At 43.1% G+C, this 21368-nt stretch overlaps 1 protein-coding gene and 1 long non-coding RNA gene across 2 annotated transcripts; both read right to left on the bottom strand.

Annotated features, from left to right (window-relative positions):
• Positions 1 to 7271: 7271 nt before the first annotated feature.
• LOC120992110 (gastrula zinc finger protein XlCGF57.1-like) lies at positions 7272 to 17837 on the bottom strand. The gene is made up of 5 exons (XM_040420881.1): positions 17821 to 17837; positions 17614 to 17737; positions 15004 to 15068; positions 12915 to 13005; positions 7272 to 9862 (listed from the first exon to the last, which is right to left on the bottom strand). The coding sequence occupies exons 2-5, from the start codon at positions 17696 to 17698 to the stop codon at positions 8379 to 8381; spliced, it is 1725 nt and encodes a 574-aa protein (XP_040276815.1). The 5' UTR covers positions 17699 to 17737; positions 17821 to 17837; the 3' UTR covers positions 7272 to 8378.
• A 68-nt stretch (positions 17838 to 17905) lies between these two features.
• LOC120992133 lies at positions 17906 to 20774 on the bottom strand. The gene is made up of 3 exons (XR_005776924.1): positions 20678 to 20774; positions 18699 to 18827; positions 17906 to 18000 (listed from the first exon to the last, which is right to left on the bottom strand). It is a non-coding gene; the product is annotated as an uncharacterized LOC120992133 (long non-coding RNA).
• Between the last annotated feature and the right edge of the window lie 594 nt (positions 20775 to 21368).

The raw sequence follows: 21368 nt of genomic DNA, 5'->3' as shown, positions 1-21368 counted from the left end.
GGTGAGAGATTCTGATAATGTCACATTACATCATTCTTATCTATGGTAATAACAGGTGATATGACCGGAGAGGTGAGAGATTCTGATGATGTCACATTACATCATTCTTATCTATGCTAATAACAGATGATCTGACCGGAGAGGTGAGAGATTCTGATGATGTCACATTACATCATTTGTATCTATGGTAATAACAGATGATATGACTGGAGAGGTGAGAGACTCTGATGATGTCACATTACATCATTCTTATCTATGGTAATAACAGATGATATGACCGGAGAGGTGAGAGGTTCTGATGATGTCACATTACATCATTCTTATCTATGGTAATAACAGATGATATGACTGGAGAGGTGAGAGATTCTGATGATGTCACATTACATCATTCTTATCTATGGTAATAACAGATGATATGACCGGAGAGGTGAGAGATTCTGATGATGTCACATTACATCATTCTTATCTATGCTAATAACAGATGATCTGACCGGAGAGGTGAGAGATTCTGATGATGTCACATTACATCATTTGTATCTATGGTAATAACAGATGATCTGACCGGAGAGGTGAGAGGTTCTGATGATGTCACATTACATCATTCTTATCTATGGTAATAACAGATGATATGACTGGAGAGGTGAGAGATTCTGATGATGTCACATTACATCATTCTTATCTATGGTAATAACAGATGATATGACAGGAGAGGTGAGAGATTCTGATGATGTCACATTATATCATTATGATCACTTCAGACCTGGTGTGAGCGTGGAGAAGTCGCAGATTGAGGCGGAAAGGATCTTTGCACCACAATCTATGCCAGAAATATGCCTAATATAGGTGTATTTCTGTTTAATAAATGACCCCCTACATCTCCAGCAGAGCGCTGCGCGTAGTGTGCATGTTGCGGTGCTGTATGTGTAAAAATTAAGGAATGTATCTTTTTCTTTGTGTGAAATGCCCCATTGGTGTATGTCTTTAACCCCTTAAAGGGGTTGTCTCACTTCAGCAAATAGCATTTATTATGTAGAGGAAGTATATACAAGGCACTTACTACTGTATTGTTATTATCCAAATTGATTCCTATGCTGGCTGGATATATTTTCCATCACATTATACACTGCTGGTTTCCATGGTTACAGACCACCCTGCAATCCACATAAGCACTAGCCTATGTGCAGTCCCACGATCCTGGCCACCAGAGTGGATGTCGCTTTTTCCTATAGTGTGCAAGCGCGACCACCACTGATGGATTGCAGAGTGGTCATACCTAGGGATGAGCGAATTTCATATTTTGAAATTCGTTTTCGGTTTGGGTTGTGGTAGAATGTGAATTGCGGTATGGATTCCGTTACCACGGACCATAACACAATTCCACGATGGAATGCATAACGGAATGCCTTTAGAGGCATTCCATTATTCATTCCGTCATAATAGAAGTTTATGGCCTGCATAACGGATCCGTTCGGTTTCCGTTATGCTGGAGTCCATAACGCAATTCACATTATACCACAACCCGAACCGAAAACGAATTTCAAAATATGACATTCGCTCATCCCTAGTCGTAACCATGGAAACGAGCAGTATATAATGTGATGGAAAAATGTATCCAGGCGGCAAAGGAAGCAATAGTGACAATCACAAAACTTCCTCTACAAAATAAACGCTATCTGCAGAAGTGAGACTTTAAGGACCAAGCGATTTTCTGTGTTTTCTATCTTTTACTCCCAGTCTTTCCAAAACTATAACTTTTTTATTTTTCCATTCACATCCCGTTATGAGGGCTTTTTTTTTTTTGCGGGACAAGTTGTACTTTCTAATAATTTTACATTGCATACGATGTAGTGGAAAACTGGAAAAAAAATCCAAATGGGGTAGAAGGCAATTGAAAAAAGGCAATTCTGCCATAGTTTTATGGTTTTCATTTTTAGAATGTTCCCTATGCAGTAAAACTGTCCTGCGATATCATCCCTCCCTATTACTCTGTACCTCGGGGGTCGCAGGGCTATTGTTTAATTTATCCATTGATCCTCTATTATATCACCACTACTGAGATCCACATGGGTCACAGGGAATTACAGACTACTGCTTATGCCGACGACCTCCTCCTCTTTTTTTATTGTAGATTTTTAATATGTGTCTGCAGTAGGGCTGCAGTAAACGATTATTTTAGTAATCGAGTATTCTATCGATTATTTTTTACGATTAATCGAGAAATTTAATAAGAAAAAAATAATAGACTGTTTTCCTTTATAAAAACTCAGACCTCCTGCCATTAGTCCCCAACACCTTTTGTTCCCCACTGTGCGATCAGCCCAAGTGCATCAGTTCCCCCCAGTGCCATCAGCTCCACTATCCCCCAGTGCCATCAGCTCTCCCCACCCAGTGCCATCAGCTCCACTATCCCCCAGTGCCATCAGCTCTCCCCACCCAGTGCCATCAGCTCCACTATCCCCCAGTGCCATCAGCTCTCCCTCACCCCAGTGCCATCAGCTCTGCTCCCTTGTGCCATCAGCTCTGCCCCCTTGTGCCATCAGCTCTGCCCCCTTGTGCATTCAGCTCTGCCCCCTTGTGCCATCAGCTCGTCCCCCTTGTGCCATCAGCTCTGCCCCATTAGCTATGCCCCCATTGTGCCATTAGCTCTGCCCCCTTGTGCCATCAGCTCTGCCCCCATTGTGCCATCAGCTCTGCCCCCTTGTGCCATAAGCTTTGCCCCCATTGTGCCATCAGCTCTGCCCCCTTGTGCCATCAGCTCTGCTGCCATGCTCCTCCTGACACCCGGATTGCACAGCGTCACTGGTTTCTATGACGCTTTGCACTCCAGGCGCCTGGCCTTAGTTGCGCCCCCACCCCCTCGGTTTCACCAACTTACCTTTCCAGCAGGGGCGCTGCCGACACTCCATCGTTCTGCGCTGCTCTGCTCCTGACGTCACACAGTGCGTCAGGTCACGGCGTACGTACGTCAGGAGGTCAGAGCAGCGCGGGACCATGGACGTACTGTGGAGAGTCCGGAGGCCGCCTGCTGGAAAGGTAAGTATTCCAAGCGCCGCAGGAGACCACGGAGCGGGAGTAATAGCAAGCGCTTCACTCCCGCTCCGTGGTCACATGACACAAACAAATCTTCGATGCAAAAGATTTGCATCGAGGATTTTTTTGTGTCGAATTACTCGATTTAATCGAGTAATCGTTTCAGCCCTAGTCTGCAGTAAATCTTGTTGGTGCACAACTCCGGGGACACAATTGCATTTTTAACCCCTTAGTGACATAATAAATTTTAGCCTTAAAGGGGTTCTACGGGAATTAAGAAAATGAAAATACTTAAATATTACTTTATTATAAATACATTCCCAAATACCTTTCATTAGCTATAATAGCTAGTTTTGTCTAGGGAGCAATCATTAGGAGAAATAAAATGGCTGCTGTCCTATTAATACACACAAAACCTGTCCTAATCACACTTGAGGACAAGTTACTTCACAACACTGAGGTGAAGAGCTGCCTCATTTTCCTCTCTGCTTGTCAGGGATTATGATCCTGAATACAGCTGATAAGATATTTAGCTGAATCTATGTAGGAATGGAGTTCATAAGGAGACATGAAGTACAGAGAGGAGGGTGTGGGTAAAGAGCAGCAGCACTTTTATGCAGTCTCGATTACCACAGCCCCACATTACCACAGTATGTCTTGTCCATCCTCTCTGTACTTCATGTCTCCTAGTGAACTCCATTCCTACAGAGATTCAGCTGAAGATCATATTAAACTGTATTCAGGATCATAATCACGGACAAGTAGAGCAGAAAGGAGGATAGGGAGCTGTTTACCTCAGTGTTGTGAAGTAACTTGTCCTGCTGTGTGATTAGGACAGGTTCTATGTGTACAATAGGATGTCGGCCATTTTATTTCTCCTAATGATTGCTCCCTAGGCAAAACGAGTTACTATAAATGATGAAAGTTATTTGGGAATATATTTATAATAAAGCAATGTTTAAGCATTTTCATTTTCTTAATTACCGGAGTACCCCTTTAAGGACCAATAATATTTCCCCCCTTTGTGTTCTTGCCATCTTGACTTCTTCATATTTTCTTCTAAATTATTTTTTTATGTTGTGGGATTAGTGGTAGTTTTTTTTTAGGAACCATTTTGGGGTATATATAGGGTAGTAAATAACTTAGTTTATTCTCAGGGGAAAAGATAAAAAATGTATTTCAATTTTAACATTATTTTGTGGAATTTATTTAGGGTGTTCACTGTGTGTTAAAAGTAAAATGACTATTATGTGGGGCACTACAATGATGATAATGCCACATTTCTATATATTTTTACTAATTTTCCTCTCCTCCTGCAGGCTGCCAGTTCTGCAACTGCTCCCCCTCCTCCTCCAGTCTGAAAGGAAGGGGGCGACTGTTTAGCTGCTAGAGATATGGGCTTTGTATTGTTTGAAAGCTGGCATTCCAAGCTTTCAAACAATACCAGAATGCACGCATTACATGGAATGATATCACTGTTAGAAATCGGGATGCAGTGAATGCAGCTGAAAGTGAAAGCAGTTTTTTTCTGAGATTATTCCCGACATCTCCTGCTTTCTCATTATAATGCTGTCATTTTGGTCTTCCCTGGAATTGCAGCTTTCAAACAAGACCAGGCCCATACTTCTAGCTGCTATCTGTATAGCACCACCTGCCGTTTTTTTTTTTATTACTTTGTCCGGCTCAATGAGATGTTTGCACATGCTCAGTTTCATCCTTTAACTGCCTCCTGAGCTGTGATAAGGAGAGGATGGACACGACCTCTTAGCTGCAGCAGAAAGGACACTCCCCTTGAGCTGCCAGCATGATATAAATCTAGTAGAGCAATGAATGGGGAAACCTCTGGATCCATATGAATTACAGGGCTTGTTCTTGTTTTGTTAGAAAGAGGTTGCCATGTACTTGTCACTACCAGAGCTTTGGGACGTTCTCACAGCTCTGTTTCTCCACCCCTGTGATGATTTCACTACTAGAGCTGGGAGGAGTTCTCACTGCTCTGTTTACTTTTGGTTTCCTTCCTCCCAGCTGTTCCTCATGTGTTTGATTTCCCTCTCTTTATATCACCCCTCCTCCTATTGTAGGGCGTGGATTATAGTTCTCATTTCAGTTGTAGCTCTGGCTTTAGTATCTTCACTTGTAGCTATCAGTTCACTGGACCTGTGTTCTGCTGCAGCAAGCACTCCGGATTTTGCCAGCTGTCCTTGGATCCGTCTTCTCTGCGGCTGCAACACCTTCAGCTAAGTGTACAGACATTGTTGTGTACCTGATTATTTTCTGACTGGATCTGAGGTGGCCACGGTTCCCTCCATATACTGAGTAGGGCACCGGTGGCCGTTCCCCTTCCACTATTGTAGGGGTTACAGTGGTCATCAGTCTTAGGCACGTGGGCATGCCTCGTCAGTTAGGTGGTTAAATTCCTGCTCATTCTGGGCTATGAAGTCACAGAGACAGTCCTATCAGCGATTGACAGCTATCTCTGCATCAGTGGCGTACTGCCCATAGAGGCAGACCACGCCATTGCTATGGGGCCCGCGGCACTGGGGGGCCCGGAGCGCAGAGAAGGCCCCGCCCACACATTGCAGGCGCCTATAGCGCTATGCGGCTGCTCTGTTATAAATATGAGCTAACTATTCTTCCGCAATCGCGCAGAAGTTTGACCAGATCCTGACCGCCGGCTGACCCCCTCCTGACCTGCTGATCCTGTCTGCTGCGGAATCAGACTCAGACAGGATCAAACCAGCCTGCAACCAGCCTGGCCAATCTGGTGAGAGAGGAGGGGTGGGGGGGAGGGAGGGGGACAGCCAGGACAGGGTGGTGGGACATGGTTCAATCCCACTCCAGTGAGTCCTGTTGTCCTCTATGAGCCCCAAAATGCCCATGGGGGAGAAGTAGGAAGAAAGCACACTGTGTCCTGAGATTTTTTGGGGGGCATTAGGGGTTGGGGGGGGCTCATAGAGGACAGTGTGCTTTCCTCCTCCAAGGAGTTAAAGGGGTTTGGGGTAAGGCCTCTTTCACACTTGGGTTGTCCGGATCCGTCGTGCACTCCATTTGCCGGAAGTGCCCGCCGGATCCGTAACACCGCAAGTAAACTGAAAGCATTTGAAGACGGATCCATCTTCAAAATGCGTTCAGTGTTACTATGGCACCCAGGACGCTATTAAAGTCCTGGCTGCCATAGTAGTAGTGGGGAGCGAGGGAGCAGTATACTTACCGTCCGTGCGGCTCCCGGGGCGCTCCAGAATGACGTCAGAGCACCCCATGCGCATGGATGACGTGATCCATGCGACACGTCATCCATGCGCGTGGGGTGCCCTGACGTCACTCTGAAGAGCTCCCGGGAGCCGCACGGACGGTAAGTATACTGCTCCCCCGCTCCCCACTACTACTAAAATACATGCACATTTTATACGTTACTGCAACAAAGTTGGTTAATAATAAAATAAAAATGTTTATCCCTAACAGTTTCTGTAGGTCATGTATAAATGTATTTAATGGGGGTGTGGCATGGGAGGAGCCAGGTCAGGAAGTGGGAGGGGCCATGGTGGATAGTGGGCGGGGTTAGGGGCCCAATTTAGATTTTTGCTATGGGGCCCAGTGATTTCTATGTACGCCCCTGCTCTGCATACACAATCACTGATAGGACTGCCCTCCCGCTAATCGACTGCCTGCCCTATCGGGATATGTAAACCAACCTTTAATCATTTAGTGCTGTAAATTGCTTTACCTTCCTCTTATATATGTGACTTATATACAATTAAAGTCTGCTACAGATGTAGCAGACTTTAAATGAGCCAAATGAAAGTTCGTTCTATGGCAAGCATATGAAGCAACGCCGGTACTCGCAATGTTGATAAGCAGTGCTCTGCGCAAAAAGCGTATGCATATTACACCGGTTCTGTTTGATTTCTATATCTTTGACTGTTAATACAGACAAAAAGTACAGCAGTTTTTGTCAATGAAAGAAGTTAAAACAGGATGGCTACGTCCCTGTGTGAACTTGTTGATGTTCGGCAAGACGTGATTTCTCGGAAAAACTTTTTTCACATTGTGAATGTGGAAATGGCTGCTCAACTGTGTGAATTCGCTGATGTCTAACCAGAAGTGATTTATCTGTAAAACATTTCCCACGTTTTAGGCATGAAAACAGCTTCTCTAGTGTGTTTTTTTATTTTTTTATTAATTAGATCATATTTAGAAAAACTTTTTTGAATACAAAAAGACAACAATAAAAAACAAAAAAAGCAAAGGTCGAAACATTTTAATTGACACCCCCTCCTCTTTTACTGCACATGAAATAATACATTCCTGATCGCAGATAGCAGTGGCAGGGTAGAACATACAGTAAGGTTACTTGAAGGCTCGCAGTCATTTTGTGTCTGAATACTGAGCCCTTCTGCGCTGAACTTCTGCTGAAGAATTGCGAAACAGATATATTTCCACCATCAATAAAAAGTTGACCTATTTCACGTGCCTTTTGCACAATAATGTCCTGATCTCTATAATGCAAGAACCGACTCAATACTAGTCTAAGAAGGGTTAGCAGGAGGTAGCGGGCGGGTTCATACTCTGTGAGCACGCTCAACTGCAAATAAAGGAGTCAGAATCTCTTCCAAAAGTGTCCAGCAACCATTTTTCAAAAAAGTGACTGGGGTCACGGCTCTCCAATTTCTCAGGCACCCCAGTCAGTCTGATGCTGTTGCACTGCATCTTGTTCTCTATCCTTTCATCTAACGTAGCAGCAATGGCATTAAGGTTATTGATAACACATTTCATGAAGAACCTGGGCCTCAAGATCGCTCACCCGCCCCCTAATGTGTTCAGGAACTTTCTGTAAATCATGTCTAATTATGTTCACATCCTGTTTAAGAGACCCTATTAGGATGTTTATAGACGACAAGGCCATGTTGCGTTGATTCACTGCTGCAAAAACATCTTTCAATGTGGGGTCACTGACTTCATTAGTAAGAAGGAATATGAATATTCTCCTCAGGGATAATAGGTAGCTCACAGGGTTGGACACTTTGATGAGATGCCTACTGAGGTTAGTGCTCTGGAGTCCTGCCGTCCATCTTGTTTTTAACAGCGGATCACCAGTAGTGCCACAGTCCTCTGCTGCTACACACCACATTACATTTGTGGCCACCTCAGCAGCCTTGTCCACACTGAAGACTGTGGTTGTTTGCCAGGGCCCTTCACATGCAGATCCTTCTCCGGACCTTCCTCTGTTTTTATGGGCCACACCCGATCCTGGGAGTAAAGTAAAGTTGCTAAAGGAGGATGGTTACAGGCAGCAGGATGCCTCTAATATTTGCTGGATTCTGAGAACGAGCTCTCCACCATGTGTCCTCTCACATGCTTGGCTTGGCCACATCATCACCCTTGTGACTTCTCTGATGTTTAACAAGACTTAATTTAACTTTAAAATGTTTCCCACATTCCAAACATGAAAATGGCTTCTCCCCTGTGTGAGTTCTCTGATGTTTAACAAGATGTGATTTCTGGGTAAAATATTTTCCACATTCTGAACATGAAAATGGTTTCTCTCCTGTGTGACTTCTCTGATGTTTAACAAGATGTGATTTCTGGCTAAAACTTTTACCACATTCTGAACATGAAAAGGACTTTTCTCCTGTGTGAATTCTTTGATGTGCAATAAGGTTTGATTGCTGGGTGAAACATTTCCCACATTCAAAACAAGAAAATGGCTTCTCCCCTGTGTGAGTTCTCTGATGTTTAACAAGTATTGCTTTAAGACTATAACATTTCCCACATTCTGAACATGAATACGGCTTCTCTCCTGTGTGAGTTCTTTGATGTTCAAGAAAATTCATTTTCAACGTAAAGCCTTTCCCACATTCTGAACATGAAAATGGCTTCTCTCCCGTGTGAATTCTTTGATGCCTAACAAGATGTATTTGCTGGCTGAAACATTGCCCACATTCTGAACAAGAGAATGGCTTCTCCCCCGTGTGAGTTCTCTGATGTATAACAAGATGTGATTTCATTCTATACCCTTTCCCACATTCTGAACATGAATATGGCTTCTCTCCTGTATGAATTCTTTGATGTTCAAGAAAACGTATTTTCACGGTAAAACATTTCCCACATACTAAACAAGAAAATGGCTTCTCACCTGTGTGAATTCTTTGATGTTTAACAACATGTGATTGCTGGGTGAAACATTTGCCACATTCTGAACAGGAAAATGGCTTCTCCCCCGTGTGAGTTCTGTGATGTTTAGCAAGTAGTGATTTAGTACTATAAGCTTTTTCACATTCAGAACATGAATATGGCTTCTCTCCTGTGTGTAATGTTTGATGTTCAAGAAGCTCTGATTTCCTGGTAAAACATTTCCCACATTCTAGGCATGAAAACGGCTTCTCTCCTGTGTGACTTCTCTGATGTATAACAACTTGTGATTTCCGAGTATAACTTTTTCCACATTCCGAACATGAAAATCTCTTCTCTCCTGTATGAATTCTCTCATGTGAAATAAGATTTGATCTATCTGTAAAACATTTCCCACATTCTGAGCATGAAAACGGCTTCTCTCCTGTGTGAACTCTCTGATGTCTAATAAGATCTGATTTGTGAGTATAACATTTAACACATTCTGAACATGAAAATGGCTTCTCCCCTTCGCTATGTCTATTCTGTCTTACAGTCTGAGGTGAATCAGAAGATAGATGTTTAGGAGGATCAGATGATTGATCTTTACTGTGAAGCGCTGAGGGTGTATCTGAGAAAATGGCATGCTCTTGCGTGACACCACGATCATCTGCTTTAAACTCCGAAGATATCAGATGTCCCTTTGAGCTCCTGGTACAGTCATCTGCCAAGAATAAATCAGATTGTATTAATTTTATTATGCTTTTTTTAAATTAAAGAAGCACACCAGATTTTTATTTTGCCTATTTGTGCTGTATAATGGCTATTATTACAGACTAATGTAGTGATTCTTTTGTAGACCTGTTTCAGTCTGTGTCATTTATAGGCTGTTTGCCATCTTAAATACTTATTCCCCTTTGATAAGGTTCCACAAAGGCTGCCCTCATCAGAAGGCCTTATCACACTAAGGGCAGCAAGTGACAGATCAGTCACTGGTAGAACTGCTGTCCCCAATCAGGTCTTACAAGCAGGAGGAGAGCAATGTGAAAGGGGCATCACATACAATACTCACAAAAAGTTAGGGCTATTTGGCTTGTGGGTGAAATTTCAGGATGAAACTAAAATTCACTCTAACCTTTACAGGTAAACTTAATGTGACCTCTAAACTTCTGAATGCACATGCCCAACTGTTCAATGTTTCAGAACTTTTTACACAACTTGCTGTTCTCTAACAAGGAGCTTAACTGCAAAATTCCCAACAGGTGTTTGATCCATGAATTGCCCAATAAAGTTCCCGGTTAAATTAGAATTGGTATTTAAACATTCCTCCTCATCATGAGACCTACACGACACCTAACAATTGATGAACAGTACCTCGCCATTGCGAGGCTTCAAGCGGGATGTTCTCAGACAGAAGTGGTACTGAGCTTAGAGTGTCAGAGTGTCATGAGCAGGTTGCATCAGAGATACAAAGAGACTGGAAGAGTCACAGAAAGGCATAGACGTGGACGTCCTTTGACAACATTCCAAAAAGAAGACCGCTTCATTGTGAACAATGCCCTGCAGAACTTAATGATGAATGCCACACAACTACAGGCACTTTTAAGGAAGGTGAGAAGCACCCAAGTGTCATGTCAGACCATTCAAAACAGTTTACATCAGCATTGTCTGCGTGCTAGCCGACCTGCAGGGGTACCTGACCACACCACCAGGCACACAAGTCATCGTCTTGCATGGGTCAAGGAGCATCTACGCTGGACGAGGGACCAGTGAGCAGAAATGATGGCCGCCAACAATGTTGGAGACGTCACGGAGAGCGCTATGCATCGGCCACTGTTGTCACCAGATAAGCCTTTGGTGGTGGTGGTGGTGTTACAGTGAGGGCAGGTGTGTCTAGTCAATACAGAACTGTCCTACACTTTGTGAATGGTCCAGTGACAAGCCCATACTACTTGAAGAATATCATTAATCCAGTCATTGTGCCTCTGCATGAACAACACAGGCCTAATTTCATCTTCATGGGCGACAATGCATCAGCTCATGATGGTCGCATTATTAGGGAACGGCTGCTGGAGACTGGGGGACCTCAAATGGAGTGGCCTACACTTTCTCCAGACCTGAATCCCATTGAAAACCTATGGGATCAGCAGAGTTGCCGTGTAGAGGCTCGTGACTCTGTACCCCAGAACCTCAATGACCTGAGGGCCGCCCTTCAAGAAGAGTGGGATGTCATGCCTCAGCAGACAATAAGTCGACTTGTGAACAGCATGAGACATCGTTGTCAAGCTGTAATTGAGTTATTGAGACACTGACATTTTGTGGCGGTATACCCACCACTGGTGTTGGCTTTTGTTTCAATAAATTGTTTTAGATGAGGAAATCGCCATTGCTGCTTCTACTTAAATGCCCTACTTTCTTGATATAATATCACCGGAGCGGGAACTTTTTATGTTTTCCATAAATTTCACCCGAAAGCCAAATATCCCTAACTTTTTGTGAGTAGTGTATACTGGAGATTCTGTACACAGATAGCATAGACAGTGTGTCGGTTTGACTAATGAAAGTTTTATAATTCTGCAACGAATTATAGTATTGACTCGCCAGTTATATCATTGCACCCATTGTCCTTTATATAAGAGAGACCTTATATCTTCAGCTACACAGGGGCATACAGAAAGAAAGAAGGGTGGAGATGGGTGTGGAGGGGTCTGAGAGCTGGCAGGAGGGTCTTGATAGTTGATGATGCAACGAACAAGAGAGACTGACCACCTAGTCTAGACAGAAAAGCGTGCACTGGACTGGTGGTCAGATTTCAGATCACATGACCAGGTATCCATAAGGAACGGGTTCAAAAAGTATGGCTGCAACTGAGCTAAGATGAATCCAAAAGACACTGGTAGAATATTGATAGTTATACTAGCCCAAAAAAATTCCCAGAATACTATATAAAAATGTTCAAATAAACTGCAAATTGTGTAGCCAATTTTTAATTATCCCTCTTCGTGGGCTGTTAAATTGCCAGTAACAAATGCCAAATAGCAAGTTGATGGGTGCATCTTTACTTGCCCATTTATAGATCACAAGAATTGTTTGTTTTTTCATAATTATGATCATTTGCACGATCGTTCACCGCCAACAATGCAGATGCCTGTTCACACTCGTAGATTTACTGCTGACCAAAAAAGATTTTTAGGTCAGCATAAAAGATGTTAACGACAAGTGAGTGAATAATCGTTTGTCAGTTGATTGCTGGCCATGTTCACACCGGGCAATGATTGTGATTGATCGTAAAAAGGCCCGTAAAACAGTGATGGCAAAACAGATTATAATCTAAAGGATGTATTACACAGCAGGCAATTGTCGGGAAGGAATCGTTCCTTCCCGGCAATCGCCTTCTCGTCAGTGGATGAGACTGCTGCTATTACTTGCAGGCATCTCCTTCACAGTATGGGAAGGAGCAATCGTTATGCCTTTGCTCGTCCCCATGCTGAATCATTGTTTGGCAGCAGCAGGTTGGGATTACACAGCACAATGTGCCACCGGCAAACGAGGATTTTTAAACCTGTTGAAAGATTCCAATTGCTTGATAAACAATCGTTTTCTCATTCATCGGGTAATCGGCAGCAGTGTGACACTACGAACACTCGTTACTAAAAACCCTTAACAGTAGATCTGAGAGCAATCCAAAAGCTTAAACATGCAACCAAGAAACTGTTTATACTCGTACAGCAAGTAGAGGTGACTCTTCTCTGCTTTATTCAGTGGTTACTGCTCACCTGTGTGGGTATCTGTAGAAATTTTCTCCTTACACTGGTCATCACCCCTCACATATGTCTCTGTCTTTGTAGGAATGTCCCAATTCAAAAGCTGTAAAACAAATATTGTAAAAGTTAGCAAATGGGTGGCGCAGTTATGTTCTTGGAGAGTCAATGTTTTAAGTAGAAGACCAACAAACAGGTCTACTAGAAGCTGGACATGGATATTATATAATGACGAAAGTGACAATAACCTCATACATATGTACAGTCGTGGCCAAAAGTTTTGAGAATTACATAAATATTGGAAATTGGAAAAGTTGCTGCTTAAGTTTTTATAATAGCAATTTGCATATACTCCAGAATGTTATGAAGAGTGATCAGATGAGTTGCATAGTCCTTCTTTGCCATGAAAATTAACTTAATCCCAAAAAAACCTTTCCACTGCATTTCATTGCTGTCATTAAAGGACCTGCTGAGATCATTTCAGTAATCGTCTTGTTAACTCAGGTGAGAATGTTGACGAGCACAAGGCTGGAGATCATTATGTCAGGCTGATTGGGTTAAAATGGCAGACTTGACATGTTAAAAGGAGGGTGATGCTTGAAATCATTGTTCTTCCATTGTTAACCATGGTGACCTGCAAAGAAACGCGTGCAGCCATCATTGCGTTGCATAAGAATGGCTTCACAGGCAAGGATATTGTGGCTACTAAGATTGCACCTCAATCAACAATTTATAGGATCATCAAGACCTTCAAGGAAAGAGGTTCAATTCTTGTTAAGAAAGCTTCAGGGCGTACAAGAAAGTCCAGCAAGCGCCAGGATCGTCTCCTAAAGAGGATTCAGCTGCGGGATCGGAGTGCCACCAGTGCAGAGCTTGCTCAGGAATGGCAGCAGGCAGGTGCGAGCGCATCTGCACGCACAGTGAGGAGAAGACTTTTGGAAGATGGCCTGGTGTCAAGAAGGGCAGCAAAGAAGCCACTTCTCTCCAAAAAAAACATCAGAGACAGATTGATCTTCTGCAGAAAGTATGGTGAATGGACTGCTGAGGACTAGGGCAAAGTCATATTCTCCGATGAAGCCTCTTTCCGATTGTTTGGGGCATCTGGAAAAAGGCTTGTCCGGAGAAGAAAAGGTGAGCGCTACCATCAGTCCTGTGTCATGACAACAGTAAAGCATCCTGAGACCATTCATGTGTGGGGTTGCTTCTCATCCAAGGGAGTGGGCTCACTCACAATTTTGCTCAAAAACACAGCCATGAATAAAGAATGGCACCAAAACACCCTCCAACAGCAACTTCTTCCAACAATCCAACAACAGTTTGGTGAAGAACAATGCATTTTCCACCCCGATGGAGCACCGTGCCATAAGGCAAAAGTGAGAACTAAGTGGCTCGGGGACCAAAACGTTGACATTTTGGGTCCATGGCCTGGAAACTCCACAGATCTTAATCCCATTGAGAACTTGTGGTCAATCCTCAAGAGGCGGGTGGACAAACAAAAACCAACTAATTCTGACAAACTCCAAGAAGTGATTATGAAAGAATGGGTTGCTATCAGTCAGGAATTGGCCCAGAAGTTGATTGAGAGCATGCCCAGTCGAATTGCAGAGGTCCTGAAAAAGAAGGGCCAACACTGCAAATACTGACTCTTTGCATAAATGTCATGTAATTGTCGATAAAAGCCTTTGAAACGTATGAAGTGCGTGTAATTATATTTCACTACATCACAGAAACAACTGAAACAAAGATCTAAAAGCAGTTTAGCAGCAAACTTTGTGAAAACTAATATTTGTGTCATTCTCAAAACTTTTGGCCACGACTGTATATTCGGCTTAGCTAGACATGGTACAGGTTGTTTCGGTGGAGGGAGATCAGCTTCTGCCAGACACGACCTGTCTCTAGGAAAATAAAGGATCAGATTGGTAGATATCCAGCTTCTTGGTTCCTTATTCCAGACAAGATGTGATATGACATATGTGACATCTAATGTCGATGGTCAGCTGTCATCCCGACTTCTCTCATTACACAAAAATAAAACGTAATACTATGGGATAAAACAAGACAGAACACAAGCCTTCTACAGACCATAAGGAATATCTCCATCTACCTGATGATCCTGTGGAGGATGAGGACTGGGACATCTCTCTGGTGTTCTTCTCTTACTGGATCTTCCTGTAGGAAACACATAAAGTGACTGAATTCATTCTTTACATACAGATAAATAATCCCCTCACTCAAATGAACATACAATTACAGCTAAATATAGCTAAAATCTCAATGTAGTCAATAGTACTCTTGACATCTAGGCAGGGCTGGGACAAGGTCCACCACCAACAGAGGCTGAGCTGCCCAAGTGCGCCCCCCCCCCCCCTGCCTGCGCCCAGGGCCGGTGCAAGGTTTTTTACCAACACAAGCGAACCTACATTTTGGCGCCCCCTCCCACCCTCCCTCTTCAGCTCACCTGGGGGAAGGGGGGGTGCGCCAAAATGTAGGTTCGTCCCATAAGACGCACCTAGGTTTTAGAGGAGGATAATAGGAAACAATATTTTTCATTCCACCTCAGGTCAGACCAGCCATCAGACCCCAGCTCACAGGCACAGCCCCAATGCCTCAGATCAGACCCCAATGTCATATTCCCCGTCCATGGCACAGACAGACTACAGACATTGTCTCCGGCCCATCATGTAACCCTATCCTCACCCATGTCACATTTCTCCCCCTCCATTTGATTGCTCTGACACCTAAAGAAATTTTTATTTTATTTTTTAAAACCTGTTTCTCCAGACGATCTTATGCTAAAAGTATTGGTAATAGAATCTCAAAGGTCTATAGAAGCAGGTACACTATTTTTACAAACCTTTGAGACTCTATTAACACTACTTATCAACATCAGGTCATTTAGAGAAACAGCAGTTTTTTTTAATTATGTTTTTTTTTAGGTGTTAAAACATAACTTTCATTTGATTGCTGTAACACCTAAAGGAAAAATCTTTTTAAAAACCTGCTGTGTCTCTAGATGACCTTATGTTGATAGTAGTGTTAATAGAGCCTCAAAGGTCTGTAAAAATAGGGTAACTGCTTTTATAGACCCTTGAGACTCTATTACCACTGCTATCAACATAATGTCATCTAGAGAAACAGCAGGTTTTTAATTTGTTTTCCTTTAGGTGTTCAAGCAATCAAATAAGTTAGGTTTTAACACCTAAAGGGAAAAAAGAATTTGAAAAACTTGCTCTTTCTCTAGGTGACCTTATGTTTATAGTAGTGTCAATAGAGTCTCAAGGGTCTATAAAAGCAGTTACCCTATTTTTACAGACCTTTGAGACTCTATTAACACTACTATCAGCATAAGGTCATCTAGAGAAACAGCAGGCTTTAAAAAAAATCCCTTTAGGTGTTAGAGTACATTGCAATCAAATGAACGTTATGTGTTAAGATTAGGGTCAGAAGCAGACAAGCAGGGTTTTGTTTAGCCTCTTGGGTATTAGTTTTTACATTCATAAAGCTCCACATTGAGCTTCCAGCAGCAGACAGATGCCAGGGCACTTCTGTGGTCACCTCACCTGGGCACATGGTCTTTGCTCAGCAGAGTCCTGCCATACATGCTGGGTAGATGCTAGAATGGATTTGTTAGAAGGAGGTCTGTGACGTCACTGGTCACATGCTCCTTCATGGTCACATGATCCACTGTGAGAACTCCTGCCTCCTGCTGTGTTCAGCTCCAGAGAGAAGGGGGTGTGAAAGGATGGACCAATGGCAGGGCAGCTAGCTGATACTGGCCAATCAGCAGCCTCCTGCTCCTATCTACAAGCGCAGCTTAGAGTGAACATTGGCTGGGGAGGGGAGGGGAGGGCGCCCGGCAGCAAGTAAGTGATAAAAAAAAAAAAAGAGGTTTGTTTTTCCGCCCACCCCAGGCTGCGCCCTGAGGCTGGAGCCTCCCCAGCCTCTGTGTCAGCCCGGCCCTGCATCTAGGTGGTTACAGAGGGATGGACTACTTATATCATCTCACCTGTACCCTGGAGGTCAACTGTGGCCTTACATAGGCCCCAGGCCTGCCATGTTTATATGCCTATTAGGCCATGACAAAGGCACAGCATAAGAGACTATTTACTACTGAGACATACTGTAAGTGATGAAAAGATCGCATTGTGAAGTCTCCTACAACAGACTCAAAAATAATTAAAGTTATATAAAGATTATAAAAAAAACTTAAAGGAAATTGTTTTCCATAAAAAGTAGTTTAATTTTGAAAGTGTTAGAAAATACAAATATGTGCTATTACAGCAATCGTCACGACCAGTATAATGAGTTAACACTTTGTGTCAACCGAAAAATGCTAAATAAAATGTTGTTTGTATAAGACTTTTTTATATGTGCCCAAAGTGATGCTTTTAAAACATATATCTACATAGACAGAAAAAAATAAAAAGCTATGGTTCTCAAAATGTGGTGGCATAAAAAAAAGCCGCAACAACCTGCCGGATCTCTCGCCGTGTATGTGAAACTAGCCTTACATGGACCTCAAAATGTTGCAAATGAATAATACAGTCTTCCCATGAAAAACAAATCTTCATACAGCTACACAAATGGGAAAAATAAAGTCATGGCTTTCTGAATGTGGCAGCTCTGAAACAATAAATTCCTGCAATTGTTAATGCCAAAATAAGCTTGTTGCTGAAGGGGTTAAAGGACATGCATATTCAGTCCTGTCTATTACCTGGTGATATGAGGGGCTGGTGTTCCTTTATCGTGACATCCTCGTACAGATCCTTGTGTCCTTCTACATACTCCCACTCCTCCATGGAGAAATAGACAGTGACATCCTGACACCTTATAGGAACCTGACAACACAATGACACAGTCATAACCCAGACCCCTCCAGTGCTGTTACTGTATAATGTCCCAGCATTCCCAGCAGTGTCACCTCTCCAGTCAGCAGCTCCATCATCTTGTGGGTAAGTTCTAGGATCTTCTGTTCATTGATCTCCTTATGTATAATGGAGCAAGGTGGAGGCCCCGTGATTGGGCTCAAGGTTCTTCCCCATCCTTCAGACTCAGGAGCCTGACAGCGTTCACTAGAGATCTTCTTCACTACTGTGTAATCCTGGATATGGAGAGACACAGTAATAAATATCACTACTGACATTTCCAGAGTCCATCACCTCTACAGCCATGTCCATCTGTTATTACCATAGATAAGAATGATGTAATGTGACATCATCAGAATCTCTCACCTCTCCAGTCATATCATCTGTTATTACCATAGATAAGAATGATGTAATGTGACATCATCAGAATCTCTCACCTCTCCAGTCATATCATCTGTTATTACCATAGATAAGAATGATGTAATGTGACATCATCAGAATCTCTCACCTCTCCAGTCATATCATCTGTTATTACCATAGATAAGAATGATGTAATGTGACATCATCAGAATCTCTCACCTCTCCAGTCATATCATCTGTTATTACCATAGATAAGACTGATGTAATGTGACATCATCAGAACCTCTCACCTCTCCAGTCATATCATCTGTTATTACCATAGATAAGAATGATGTAATGTGACATCATCAGAACCTCTCACCTCTCCAGTCATATCATCTGTTATTACCATAGATAAGAATGATGTAATGTGACATCATCAGAATCTCTCACCTCTCCAGTAATATCATCTGTTATTACCATAGATAAGAATGATGTAATGTGACATCATCAGAATCTCTCACCTCTCCGGTCATATCATCTGTTATTACCATAGATAAGAATGATGTAATGTGACATCATCAGAATCTCTCACCTCTCCGGTAAGTTGGAAGAGTATCTCTAGGGTGAGATGTAATATATCCTCTGCCATCTTGTCCTGGGCTCTATCCATCAGGTAAATCAGGAAGATTCTTTTATATTGAAGAGATCACATGAGAGGATCCTATATTGCAAATTGAATGGAAAGAAGATGAAACAATGTAAAAAAAAACACACAAAACCCCATTTAAAAAATACATTTACTGGAGGTAATTAGTAGAAACATTTTAGGAGCTCCTCGGTGTCTGAGGACCAAGCAGGTGACACCTTGACATGAGAGCTGCTGATGCCAGTGTGTACGGCACGTGACTGCTGTAAACCATCATAGGCTACAATGTACACACTGCTGCAGTAATGTGAACAGAGAGGAGACCGGGGGTATCAGCGCTCGCTGGAGTTGTAGGGGATTGAATACACATTCAGCTGACGGAGACACTGAGGGACGTTGTCTTTATCCACTTCTATGGCTTACTGAAGTCGCGGATTAGAGCGCGCACCAGCGTTCCTGGATCTGCCCACAACTCCTACGTTTTTCACAACTGAGCAGGGACACATTGCGCTCTGCTCAAGACCGGTGATGCTTCATAGAGCATGGGTAGGATTTGGGTGCGGGAATTCACTGTAAACGTTAGCGAGCCAAAGCTGGTGGAAAGACGCGGAAAGTGGCTCAGGACTCTTAATGAGCCAACAGGGCTAATTCAGTATCCTAGCCCTGTGCCTCTCACCCATCTTTGGCTACTTTCAAACCTGCGGCACGAGATCCGGCTGCCTGATCCTGCAGAGAATGTTGAGAATCAGCCAGACACGTGGCGGTTTGTGTCCAACCAATTCTCGGCATTTTTGCCGGAATGCGACCAGATCTCTGTCGGACCCCATGGAGCGGGTGGCATTGTAGTTGCAAATGGCTAGTGCCGGATTCGGAGAATTCAACACACGTCGCAAGGTGTGAAAGTAGCCTGACATGTTTACGCCATGGTATGGGACCATCCTGCCCCACACATTATATACATGTGGTATATTCATATCCACTAACAAAACCTATTGTTACAACACTGGTGCAGCGGTGGATCCTCAGAGCCATAGTACGACTGTCTTAGGCTAAACCGAGGCATAGAGCGTTAAGGGGTTAAAAGCTTACCCTCCTTTACCTATATAAAACATGTCTTTAAAAATCGTACCAATTGTGGAGCAGCGGGTAATCCAGGAAAAAGGATAACATGCGCCATCTTAGCGTTCCACTACCAAGTTTGACTTGCTTTCCGTTTGTTTCCAGCTTTTCGAGACACAGGACAGCGCAGTCTACCGCGCTATTCTGTCCGGCAAAAAAAAGCCAGAAACAAACAGAAAGTAGGTCGAACAGAGTCCAACCATGAGGGTATTCCGATTTAGAAATTTTCAAATGCCGTCATTTACTAATTGTGATGGTTTATCTGTAATGCCCCGTTTTTCTGCACTCCATCCTGGTCAGCGACATTTCCCTCTCCTGATGACATCACATCTACATCGGAGGCTTGTAAGGCCCTGCCCTGCATGCACATCATCATCAGTGGTGTTCTGCTCATTCTTCTGGACCCTGCCCTGTAGACGTGATGTCGGCAAAGATGCTGCGGCTTAGGGCTCATGCACACGAACGTATTTTCTTTCCGTGTCCGTTCAGGTTTTTTTTTTGCGGACCGTATGCGGAACCATTCATTTTAATGGGTCCGGGAAAAAAAACGGAAGTTACTCCGTTTGCATTCCGTTTCCGTATGTCCGTTCTGCAAAAAAAACCATATATATATATGACAAGTCCTAATATTGTCCGCATCACGGACAAGGATGGGACTGTTCTATCAGGGGCCGGCTGTTCCGTTTAATAAATAATATGTTCACAAAATACTGTTTTTGTGACATTTAATAAAAAATAAAAAACCTAAAATATTTAATAAAAAATGTGACATTTAATAAAAAATAAAAAACCATAAAATATCCTACCTTCACAGCAGAGGAGTGCGTAAGGCAGCTGTTTACTGTAGAGAAGGGGTTTAAATCTCATTGAGACCTGTAAAATAAACTTTTTTATAAAAGTTATGGCAGAAAAATACAAAAAATTTACCACCTCCCTTTTTTAATATTGATTCTATGGTGGTCAATGTACAGTATGTTTTTTTTTATTTTTTATCTCATCTCGCTCACAGTGGTGCGTCTTACAAGAACTGCATTGCGGATTCATTTTTTACAATACGGGGCTAAGTCTAATTATGTTGCGGCCAATTCCGGTATCGCGCTCTATACTTTGGGCCCGGTTCCAGGACACATTGTTTGCAGGTTGTGCCTGCGCAGTACGGCAGCCTCAGGAGCTGTCTGCGCCCCCGAAACTGCCTAACTGTGCAGGCTCAACCCCCGTACATTGTGGGTTGTGGGCTAGGATCATGTGCCCTATGTATGGCATGTGATCCCCGAAGTGCCCACAACATCATTAGACCGTGAGCACAGCGCTTGCCCGGTAAGGTAAAAAAATTAATCATAATGCAATTCTTGCAAGACTGGTCACTGTAGGCAACATGAGATTTAAAAGTAATAACTGGACAACCCCTTTAAAGGGGTTGTCTAGGAGGAGAAAAACATGGCTGCTTTCTAACAAGAACAGCACCACCCCTGTCCACAGGTTATGTGTGGTATTGCA

The sequence above is a fragment of the Bufo bufo genome, chromosome 2 (assembly GCF_905171765.1).
Source record: "Bufo bufo chromosome 2, aBufBuf1.1, whole genome shotgun sequence".
Lineage (NCBI taxonomy): Eukaryota > Metazoa > Chordata > Amphibia > Anura > Bufonidae > Bufo > Bufo bufo.
Note: the sequence above shows the minus strand (reverse complement) of the source record. Positions and strands in the feature narration are given on the sequence as shown.